Source organism: Stylophora pistillata, chromosome 12 (genome assembly GCF_964205215.1).
Source record: "Stylophora pistillata chromosome 12, jaStyPist1.2, whole genome shotgun sequence".
NCBI lineage: Eukaryota > Metazoa > Cnidaria > Anthozoa > Scleractinia > Pocilloporidae > Stylophora > Stylophora pistillata.
The window spans coordinates 6330012-6342500 of NC_142530.1; the positions used below are offsets into that span (position 1 = coordinate 6330012).

The window sequence follows — 12489 nt, forward strand, 5'->3', positions numbered from 1 at the left end:
ACGACAAAAAGCCGCAACAACTAACGCAAGGCGCCAATGCTGAGGTCAGTTGATGCGCAATGATTTCTAGATAACAACCTGGAGCCAGATACATTAAATTAGTGGGGATTAGCGCGAGGAATAGGGAAAAAAGTGAAAAATCGTGGCGGCCCAAGTGGGTGCAACAAGGTCGAGCTGTGAAGGGGTTGAAAGCAGCCCACGTTCAAGCTAGCTCAGGCCATAACATCATCATGATCGTCATCATCATTTTCATCCCCATAATAATAATGATATCGGGAACAGGGCTTAAACTGAACTCTGAAGTCACGAAATGTCACGAATATTTTACAGTGTCAGCCATAAAGACAAGAGCTATGTATTGCGAGTCTTGCTCCTTAGACTACAAGTTCACAAGAACATGTCTTGATACGTGTCCCGCCTGGAGAGCCCAGGTTTGATCAAATCTGAGTTTGATTTCAGCTAAGCTATCGAAATACTCTATGCACATATGGAGACTGCCAAAGCCCCTTCTAATGTACTCAGCTTCGGTAACATGGCAGTCACGGCAGTCACACACACACACACACACACACACACACGCACGCACGCACGCACACACACACGCACACACATACGCACACACACACACACACACACACAGACACAGACACACACACATGTATATTACCATAACGTTCCACCCAGTCGATGTTGTCCTTCATTCCTAAAGAGCAAATTTGCAAAATAAGATCAGGTTATTATCTAGTTTGTTAATTATCAAAAGCTGTTTCACGGTGGGAACCCAGCAGTATCAGGCTATACGAAGATGTTCCACCAGCAAGTGGTTCTATTTGCAGAGTATAGAGGTTGATGAGAGCATGATAGTATTTTATGAGCCGATATATAACAAAAGCTGTAGTGTTTTACTGTGGGTATAATAGAGTGGCACCATTTTCCTTGAAAAGAGATCATGATAAAGCGTTTTTCTATAACGTCGTCATGGCGGCCACACTGATGTGCAAAATGGTGAAATGACTGACTTCCATGTTGGCGTAACAGATACTCAAGTGGCGGCCATATTGTTGCTACAATCGACCATTTGGTTTATCAAATCAATCCTGTGTCAGTCTTATGTTAGACTGTTGGGGTTAATTAGCTTAAGTCACTCGCACAAACGGAGGTACCAGGAGTCTAATCAGGAACTTTTATTTACTCTCTGAGTCTCAGTGTCTCTCTTAATCAGCCATAAATACATGCTCTTAAATATCTTATCGGTAGGCATGTCTGGGTTAAAGGGACGACAACTGAGCCTGGCAGAGAAAACATATCTTTAGAACTTTAACCCAAACAATTTCACAAGATCTTCAAAATGAAAAACAAAAACCGTTTTTGTATTAGTTGACAACCAATACAAAACTTCCCGTTGAGAGCTTTGAGCAAGGTCCAGGGCAAATCCAGACACGACTAGCGATGAGGATTAACCTACAAAAATAAAGCGCTACACATCACTCAAAAGGTAAAAATAAATGTGGGGTCCAGCAACACATGACAAACCATAGCTCACAAGACTCAAGATAATCGAACAGGCCTAAAAATTCCCAACAAGTTCCCGCAAGTTTATTACCAAAATAGTTTTAATAAGCACACCAGCGACTCCCGAAAGACCTGGCAGACTATAAACGAGCTAACTTCTCGAAAATCTGGGAAAACGCCAGTGGTGTCACTAAAAGTGAACGGATTAACGATAACTAATCCGTTGGAGCTATCAAACGAATTCAATAACCACTTTGCTAATATTGGTCCAAAACTTGCCAGTGAGATAAATTGTGATAGTGGTAGCTATCAAAGATATCTTACCGCAACAGATAAACGGTTTAAGCTCCAACCCACCAATCCAACTAAAGTATTTTCACTTTTAAATAAACTAGACAAGTCAAAGGCAACGGGCCTTGACAAAATATCTGCTAGGTTTATCAGGGAATGTGCTGATCTTATTTGTGTACCGATATGTGATATTTTCAATCAATCTATTAGCCAAGGGACGTTCCCAGACGACTGGAAATATGCAGGGTTACCCCTTTTTATAAACAGGGTGACCGCGGTGATGCTAAAAATTACCGCCCAATATCGGTGATTCCAATAATGGCGAAGGTGTTTGAAAGGATAGTTTATGAACAGTTATATGCCTATTTGGAAGAGCACGATATTCTATGTCAAAACCAATCAGGGCTTCGTGCTAATCATTCAACTGTAACAGCTTTGTTGGAAGCGACAGATTCTTGGGCGTATAATATTGATAACGAGAAAATCAATGGAGTCATTTTTCTAGATTTGAAAAAAGCTTTTGACACTGTTGATCATCAGGTCCTTCTATCGAAACTAAACTATTATGGTATACATGGAAAATCTTTCAGATGGTTTCAGTCATATTTGGAAAACCGAACACAAAAATGCTCTGTGAACGGGTCGCTATCCAGTAGCTACTCGTTGACTTGCGGTATCCCTCAAGGTACCATTCTCGGTCCATTATTGTTCTTATTATATATCAACGATCTTCCAAATTGCTTATCAAATCGTAAACCGAGAATGTACGCTGACGACACTCACCTCACATATGCGGGCAGCAAACTTGAGAATGTTCAGTTTTGTCTAAATGAAGACCTAGCAAACGTTTTCAACTGGCTACAAGCGAACAAACTCACATTGAACATGACCAGAACCGAATTCATGCTAAGAGGGTTGAAGCAGAGACTGAATACTCTCACAGCTTCACCAACAATTAGAATGAACAATACTCAAGTGAGCCAGGTTACAGCTACAAAATCGCTTGGTGTAACAATAGACGATAAACTCGATTGGCATAGTCACATCGAAAAATTAACGAAAAAGAACGCCTCTGGTATCGGGGCCCTAAAGCGAATTAGGCACTTGATCCCAGCATCAACCTTACATCTCATTTACCAAGCTTTAGTAAAACCTCACTTTGATTACTGTGACATTGTTTGGGGTAGCTGTGCATGGGAAAACGCTACGAGACAAACTGCTGAAATTGCTGAATAGAGCAGCCCGTGTGTTGACATTCTCTAACTATGATGCTGATGCAACAAAGCTACCCGAGTTTTTAAGGTGGAAAAATCTTGCACGCCAGCAGGAAATACATAAAGCCACCATGATGTTTAGATGTCTGCACGGGCTAGCTCCAGAGTACGTGTATTCAAAGTTTGCGTGGGGTGACTCTGCTTATGACCTCAGGGACTCTGAAAATAAGCTCAGTGTACCATTACCGCGTACTAATTATTACAGTAAAAGCTGCTTTAGCTACAATGGCGCCACATTATGGAACAAATGAATAAAGGCTGATAGTTTCTAAAGAAACTGTTTGGGGCTGCGTCGGTGGGGGTAACGAAATAATTTGAATATATCAACAATGTTGAAATGGTAAATTGGCCACCGTTACGATTATAAAAGCTGACGTTTCGAGCGTTAGCCCTTCGTCGGAGCTAACGCTCGAAACATCAGCTTTTATAATCGTAACGGTGGCCAACTTACCAATTCAACTTTGTTGATATATTCAAATTATTACATTATGGAACAGTCTACCATGCGATATATGGAACATAGAGTCTCTGGGGGTATTTAAACGTAAGATCAATGACATTCTTTAATGTGAAGGTGTAGTCTGATCGTCCGGGTGAGTGTAGTCCTGAGAAGGACTGTTGTCGGTGGCAGTGACTGACGTTTCGACAACCTGTGCGGAAGTCATCATCAGAGTCAAGTGAATGATTGTTGTCGGTAGAATGTTTTTATTCCAGTTCGTGTGAAATGATCGGTTGGTTTTGCCGTGATGTTATTGGCTGTAAGACTCAAGTGACGTAAGTCGGTCGTGATTGGTCTGTTTCGGTCTGTCGGTAAAGTTAGGTTGTTCTTTTTCGGTCGTTTGTGATGTTTATGTCGTGAATGAGTCGTTTGTATGGGGCGGGTAGTTGTTGACATCTGTTTAGGGGAGTCTGTTCTAAGTTAGTTAACCAGCTTTCCAGAGTCAGTCGTTGAAAATAGTCAGTGCTGTAGGTTAGGCATTGCGCAGAGTCCCAGTCAATGTTGTGGTTGGTAAGTCGATGGTGTTCAGCAATGTGATTGCTGACATCACCTTTCCTCGTCGCCCGTCTGTGTTCAGTCAGTCTTGTTGTGAGGTTTCTGCCAGTCTCACCGATGTAGGAGGCTTGGCAGTCGGAACAATTGATCTTATAAATCGTTCCCTGTCTGTTCCTCGGTTCGTCTTTGTCTTTAACGTTGGTTAGTAACTGACGTAGTGTGGTGATGGGTTTGTGGGCGACGCGGATATTGAAGGGTAGTAAGATGCGCGAGATGTTTTCAGACATGCCTTTTATGTACGGTATGGTTGCTGTAGTCGTAGGGGTTGCGGTGTCGTTTGTTTCGGTAGTGGTAGTGGGTCGGTGAGTGTTTCGTTCAAACCATTTACCGACATTCTTTAAGTCTAACGCTTAGTGTTATAGTACGCAGTTTGAATTTTAAATATCTTATCGTTTGTGATATGTATTTCTATGGGCTGATGAATTGATCGTGTTTAAATAAAGATTACATTATATTACAGTATTTAAATTTTCTCTTAATAACGTTATTGCTTAGTGTTTTGAAATTTACTATTTTAATTTTCTCATACAGTTTTTTTACTCACTATCAAGCGGGATAGAACCCTTTCACTGAAATGAAAACAATTTCATGAAAACAAAAACTCCTAGTAAAACAGAAAAATACTTACAAACATGTTTCAAGAGTGTTTTCAGTAACCTCTGTTCTTTTCAGAGTGGAAGTAGATATTCTGTTTCTTTTTGCATACCATTTTCTACATGCTGTTGCAGAATAATATATTTGTATTTGTAGAATATTTACACAGGGTAGCTCAGTTCAACATAGCCGGTTTAAATGGAATTTTAACACCCACCCATCCCAACTCTGGGGAAGACATCCACCACACAGTAATCTCGTGCGTGGGAAATTAACGTCTCCTACCCCTAACCCTGCAAGAGACGGGGCCTACGGTTTATTCGTCCTTATCCGAGAAGACTAGAATATCTATCCATTCCTTGATATTATAGAAAGGTAGCAAATACTCCTCAGTTATTTTAAGACCATGAGTATTGGTCCGGCAGGGGCTCGAACCCTCGACCTCCCGCACAACACAATCCGGCGCTCTAACCAATTGAGCTAACTGGAGGGCGGTGAGAACATAATGGCTATTCTATATTTTTTTTCCTAATTTCTTTCTTCAATATTCTAATACGCTATTCAGTACGATACAACAACAACATCTTTATAATCACAATTTAACTTCTAAATAGAGACTACCTGCAATATTATAATAGCGAAGCTAATCGAGGCAGGTAGTATGAGAAACGTGTCAGTTACATATTAGTATAATATTATTCTAAAGACAAAAAATAATTAACAATTACAAAGGTACAGATGTCAATTACAAAAGTGAATACAAAAATATAGGTATACTAATTACGAAGCCACGAGCACATAATTAAAAACAGGAAAAGCTCAAAACTGATACTCTTTATTTTAACGAAATCTAGTTTCTTTTCATTTCGTTTATTAATGTATCAATATAATATCAGGATAAGAATCCTGATTTAGAAAGATTTGAAGTAAGGATTCGGTTATTTTTTTCTTGAAAGTATATTTTGGGAGCTGTCTCAAAACATCAGGAATACAGTTCCAAATTTTTGCACCCATAGAGGAAAAAGAATTCTTATAGTGATTTAGTCGAGAGTAGTTTATATAGAAGTTATCAGCGGTAGAAGATCGTGTGTTATAATGATGAGCATCTCTAATGGGTCTAAAGGGAGCAGAAATGTTAGATGCCACGACTTTGTTATAGACATCATGCACTAAGATAGGGCAATTTTTAAAGTAGATTAAAGGTAAAGGCAGAATATTGGTAAAGATGAAAAGTGAAACAGCGTGAACATTAAACTTAGACAAATTCATCAAGCGGACTACCCGTTTTTGAAGATGGAGTATCTTGTCTAGGTGTGTTTTGGCTGCCTGTCCCCAGGCAGTAAGTCCATAGGAGATATATGGAAGAATAAGAGATCTATATATATTAAGCAAAGTCACGAAGGGAGTGAAATGCCTTAATCTAGATATTATACCTATATGGCTACTGATTTTTGACGCGATGTGGCTGATATATTTCCAACAGAGATTATTATCCATTAGTACCCCTAAGTACTTAACATATGTTTTACGTTCTATGCTTATCAGTCTATTACTTTGGTTGTCATATATATTGAATTTAACTTCATAATCCAAGCGTTTTTGGTACGGATGAAAGATAACAAAATTAGTTTTCTTTTTATTTAAGGAGAGTTTATTAGCGCTTAGCCAGTCGGCACAGACATTAAGTAGCTCCACATTTACAACAGATTCAAGTGATTTTAAATTCTTATCAGCATATAACAGATTTGTATCATCAGCGAATAGGTAGAATACTAGTTTGTTTGAAGACTTGTAATTATCATTAATATAAATCAGAAACAATAAAGGACCCAAAACAGAACCCTGTGGCACTCCACAAGAGGTTTTCTCTTTTTTAGAAACACAGGCACCAACCTGAGTGGTTCAGAACCAATCATTGATTATGCCACGAATTCCGCAATGAGCCAGCTTACGTAATAAGATATAATGATCGACAGTATCGAATGCCTTTTGCAGATCAATAAAGACCCCACACGAAAACATGCCCTTGTCCATATTGAGTTGAATTCTATTGACAATGTCTAAGATGGCATGTTCCGTTGAGCATCTTTCACGAAATCCATATTGATAATTGTAAAGTATATCATGTTTGTTCATAAATTGTTTTAGGCGATTATACATAAGCTTTGTATAATTGCAACGCATAATCTACTAACAGTACATAAACTACAATAATCAAAATGTACAGCTCACGGCTCAAAAGGAACTATTCCAATATGATATTGACCTACAACTAATTTAAAACCAAAACACACTGCACTAAACCACAGTCAACACACATAAACAAATGAAATCTACGGAGACAAGAGACATACTGGAATAAGACTGAAAATTACAGCCTTTTTCAATACACATATCCTATATGGCAATTCGAAAATTCTCTGTCAATTTTCTTGGGAGTCTCTTTGTATAGCTTAAAATCCCATCCAGAAGGTAACTTCACAATAGAAAATTACGGGTGGTGATAAGAATTTCTGTCATTTGCGAGGGTACCATGGTGCTTTAAGATAAAATACCTCAAAATTAAGAGTCTAAGCCGTTAAGGACATAAGTGAAAATTTTCGGAGTAAACTTTATACAAAATTTAGACACTTAAAATAAAAAAAAATCAAACCCTAAACAGATGTGAAAGACAACTACAGTAATGTCTTAAATCCAGTTGATATACGGGTTCAAAAGGAAAAATTAAAGGCCCACAAACCACTTTTTTTTTTATTTGACCCAATCCAATTGAAGAAAGGATGAGACTTCCTTCCTTATTATGCAATCCCTTTTCGCTGACATAGGACTATTCAATAATTTTCAGTCTTAAATTCTAACATAATAACAGTATAAACAATTCCCTTCGACTAACAGTAAATCGCCCGGCTCAATCCTCTCTCACAGATACAGAAGTTTGGTCAAGGTATCCATAGGAGCGGGAACCTGGACAGATTTACGGCGCTCCACTACCAATCTAGTGACTTCCGTCAGCATGTCAAGGAGGTGATGACGATGATGATATTCTCTGATGACTTCGACCATAGCCTATTTTGGTAATAATTTAGGACAAAAATATGAGGATACATCACAACGGTCATTCAGATGCACGGGAGTTAGGTTGGCAAATAACGTGACTGTTTAACAACGTATCAGCCTAGGTATTTGGGATTAAGGAGGTGCAGTAAAATTGGAAAACTCGTGGATTGCATAGATTTAAAATGATCTCAGATCGAGTCAGCTTGGTTTCATCAGTGCAGAAAAAAAATTTCATTTCATCTCGTTTGCGTATTATAGTGTCTCTTCAATTGAAGCAATCAAGGTCAACCCGACGAGGCTATATTTACGATAACTTCAAGTTCTCTAAGCTCTTTGAACTGGAGCTGGTGCCTAACAATAGAAGACCAGAGCAAACTAAAGAGACATGAACCGGGCATAGCATGCACCTTCAGGTTTTGCAATTTCTCACCTGTATAAACCAAGCGCCATCCTTTGGATGTCGATATGCTTTGTAGCCCGGCGCAGCGGCAAAAGCCAAAACGAAGTCGGCTCCTGTTGGAAACACGCCCCTTGGGAGGGTGCAGTCAGGAATGAAAGCAGTATGACATGGCTGGGAGCCTATCTGTGCCTGTGATGACGTTCCAACCACCTGTGAATTAGTATCATTAAGAGGTGAGGACATTGAACACTTATCAGAGTCAACTAGACATCCTCTACATGCTTGGATGATGAATACTTTGGGCTTATCCTTAAGTGATGGACACTTGTCTTCAAGGTACTCGACCATCAGCTTCTTCACGGTTGTCTCCCCTTCGTCGACGCCAAGGATACAGTCACGATCTCCCCCATGCGACATAACGATGAACACGAACGCGTTATACCCGCTGTGATTTACAGCTCCAAATTTCTGCGCCACTTTTTCTAACTCGTGACTGGTCAAATCCCTTCTGATAACAACTTTAAAGGAAAGAGCCTTGAAGAGATGTTTAAGCTTTTGCTCGTCTTCTTCGGCTCCTGGTCGATTCAGATCCTGGTTTTTGAAGTGTAAGTTGTTCACGATGATACACAATCCGCGAGGACGCCGATTCATTTCATAACAATCTCTTTGAGTCACAGCTAAAAAAATGGAAGATACAAGCCATTTTGTACGAATTCAAACTTGCTACCTGAGAGCCCCATAACTCATCTCAGACCAAGAGTTTTTGTTTCAGACTGACTCACCTACAGTGGCCAGAAACGGGTAAAGTTTATAATGGTATCAACTAACATATTTTTCTGTCCGTTTCTCGGGAGCAAAGCTCATTTACTCACACACTACAACAAGCAGATTGGTTTGGCAGGTTTTCAAACGAGTTTATCTGATTTAGGGCCTATTTACATGAAGGTGGGGGACCATACTTAGGTGAGGTAACCCACCTGTAAATATAATCTCTTATTTTATCTTGATCACGTTTACATGATAGATATGGTAAACCCGCCTTGATGGGTGGTTCGGACTGGCGGGTAGGGTAACCCTGTCAGCCGAGGTTGCAATTTGCCATGCAAACGTCATAAGTTGGGGCAACCCGCGCGTAGCCGGGGTCACGTTCGTGTTACATTTGTAAGCGCGCCAAAAATATCACTCCGGGATCCCGGGGCTCTAGGGTTGTATGTAAACACAGGCTATTTTTCCACTACAGCTTGGCGGGTTACCTCATCGTCATGTAAAACATGCCCAGGACCTTTAAGTAAACTAAAACAGTGGATAACGTTAAAGGCGCGCTTTGATTGGCTACTAAAACCCGAATATCCTTCGCTATTCCCCGGGCAACTCGCGCAGGATTTGCTTCCAAAAATATTGTAATCGTTGCATGAATATTTAAATTGAAATGATCTTTTTTTTTCGCTATACTATTTCACTACTTTAGCATAAATTCCTGTATATTAAAACATTAACTATTCGCGGCTCGGTAGATATCCACCATAGGGCACCTCCTCTTCGGTGAATACCGAAGTTGTTATATATCCCGAGTAACAGTGTTAGCAGAATTAAATACAACTTTTGCTCTCGCCTAGTAAATTGAAGTTTCGTTGAGCGCTGCAATGAAAATTCTCGTCAATTCAGGTATTAAAAAAATTGGAAATAGGAAAAACAGGAAAGGCAAGAAGCAGGCAACGATAAGAGCTGCCTAAGATAATTTCATATCTGTGATGGAATTTTAAACGGACAAACTAAGAATGATGGAACCCTTACCTGAAATGGTTGAGGCCGATGTCGGTGACAGACCTACAAAACAAAAAAATTTGGGAAGACTTTTTATTTTTTGCAACGAAGGGCGGAGGTGTGGTTGGAGGATTTTGCTGGTTGCGTCACGATAAGATTTACTTGATCCCCCTAAGGTGCTGTAATTTATTACGATCCTCCCTTTATTAGCAGTTAATTGGCAGTCAATTTTCAATAGTCCCCACTTTATGCTCTGCTGGCGATCGACAACTGATCCTACTCTCTTTTCCTTCTGAAAATCGTCCAATTCAAATTAAGTTTAACTTGAAAAACTAAAATAAACCTGTCAATTCGAAAATAATTGTTTTTAGGGAAATATTACCAAGATGAACCTTAGCTCTGAGTGTATGGGTCAGATACGGCACTTGAAGGTAGGATCGGTCATTTTGTCTGTCCACCATCCGTTTTTTCACTAAGGTTAAAATCTCGAGCAAGTCGTACAGGTGCTGATATCTTCTTACGACCTCGTCCAGCATCTGTGAATGATAAAGTTGGTCTTCTTTAAAAAGGTACCATCCCGCCTAAATCAAAGAGCGCCGAGGGGAACAACGGACGCAATCGAGACTTATGAGCAGGTACACATCCCTAACCTAACTTCTTAATTTTTGTAAAGCGCTTACAATTAACAAATGGTAAACACCACAGCGTACACTATTGAGTTATGGATGCACGCGGGAGGTTGCTAAGCACGAAAGAAGCGTAAGAGTCGCTCGAGGCGATAGCCGAGAGCGACTCTAGCTTCTTGAGTGCTTAGCAAACCTCCCAAGTGCATCCATAACTCAATAGTGTACGCTGTGGTGTTTACCATTTGTTTTATAACATAACATTAACACATTGTAGCTAAAGAGTTCCCTTTTGTTTAACAAATCTTACGTGACCAGAAAAAAACAAGCGCGCGCGGAAAAATAGTCTTTGCATTTGCTCACGTCAGCAGCGTACACCCATGGGCAAATGGGGGACGCTAAATTGACCAATCAGAGCGCGCGCTTTACTTTGGTTATGTTATAATTGAGTTTCGTAAACCCAAAACCAAATTGATCTCAGTACAAAGGAAGATATAATGTGGAACAAACGAGAACTCAGAGTATTGGCAAGTAAAAGACAAAAGGAGTTTAGAAATAACTGCAAAATCTGGACAGTCCCGGATTACGTACGACATTCAACTGAATATTTATTTGAGGAAAAAGACCACCACTAAAAACTGCAATCGTTTTTAGCGTTTGAAAGCAGGGTGAGCACAAACGGTTGTTTGCAATCAGAGGTACGCATAGTGAGCAATTTAGGCGTCTTCTCATTCTAGAAGTTTCTTTGAACCTGGCAAGCTTGTTACCTTCCTTCGATTGATACTGACCCGGACAAACATTGACTCTGGGACTCCGATGTTTTCGTCTGCTGGAGAGGTGGACTCCACGCAGAGAAGGAGAAAGTCAGCCTCTCCGGGGCACCTGTCTTTAGCACTAATAGAAGAGTAACGAAACTTCTCGACGTCATTTTCTACACAGCTGCCATGGGCTTGGTTTGAACGCGGATCGTTGATAACGAACGATATCCGTGAAAATCGGTGAATGAAAAATAATTTGGGTTTAGCCTGTAGAGAGGGACACCTTGTTGTCGTATACTCCATCATAACATGTTCGAGGCACGCGTTCCTACCATCAGCACAATATATTTCATTGCCCTGACCAGAAATGGTCATGACAACAACAGCAAACATGTCGAAGTGACTGTGATCTTTCTCAGCAAATTCTTGGGCGACTGTATACATCTCAACCATGTTAAGACCTTTCCTGACTTCCACATGAAAGGACAAGTACTCGAAGAGGTCGCTGAGCTTTTTCTCTTCCACCGTTAAATTTGGAACGTTGTTTATAAGAAGACAAATCCCACGTGAATGGCCCAACTCTGAAGTTTCTGTGGAAAAAAAAAAAGGAACATATACATCTCGAAAAGTATAAACACACAAGTAAAATAAGCTGGTTTGAAGATAAATATAGGAGGCCACTCTCTGTGTTTGGTTTGGTTATATGATATTTGTTCATTTTTACTCCATTTAGAGCTAAGAGATGAGTTTTTACAAGATGCAAGGCAATGCAATACTAAAATACTATTCACCGAAGTGGAGATGGCTAATGAGGGATTATGACCGATTCGGGAAGCGGCGAAGTAAATATTCATCGCCAGCCACCTGCGATGGTGGCTGGCGTTGATAATAGAGCACAAAACAGCGAGATAATATAGCACAAAAAGATAATTTCAAACCATTCATTCCTGCAACGATTACAACAATACGGGCGCGTTGTCTGGAGTTATAAATCAAATGATATTTGGGGTTTGAATGGCTCAACAGAGCGCACCTTCAAAGCTATCCACTTTTTTATTATGTTCTAATTAACAACTATTCCACGAGCACGCGTTGGATATGAGATGATAGATAGCCAACGAGGCGCGTAGCGCCGAGTTGGCTATAATCATCACATATCCAA

At 40.0% G+C, this 12489-nt stretch overlaps 1 protein-coding gene across 1 annotated transcript in view; it reads right to left on the bottom strand.

Moving 5' to 3' along the window:
- Nucleotides 1-5220: 5220 nt before the first annotated feature.
- Nucleotides 5221-12489, bottom strand: part of LOC111332535 (uncharacterized) — an 11929-nt gene continuing 4660 nt past the window's right edge. The window contains exons 7-11 of the mRNA XM_088740336.1: nucleotides 11358-11917; nucleotides 10329-10482; nucleotides 9977-10009; nucleotides 8213-8859; nucleotides 5221-7791 (exon numbers count right to left, since the gene is read on the bottom strand). Of these exons, the coding sequence (XP_088596462.1) occupies nucleotides 7645-7791; nucleotides 8213-8859; nucleotides 9977-10009; nucleotides 10329-10482; nucleotides 11358-11917 (1541 nt within the window). The 3' untranslated portion in view covers nucleotides 5221-7644. The remainder of the gene's footprint in view (nucleotides 7792-8212; nucleotides 8860-9976; nucleotides 10010-10328; nucleotides 10483-11357; nucleotides 11918-12489) is intronic.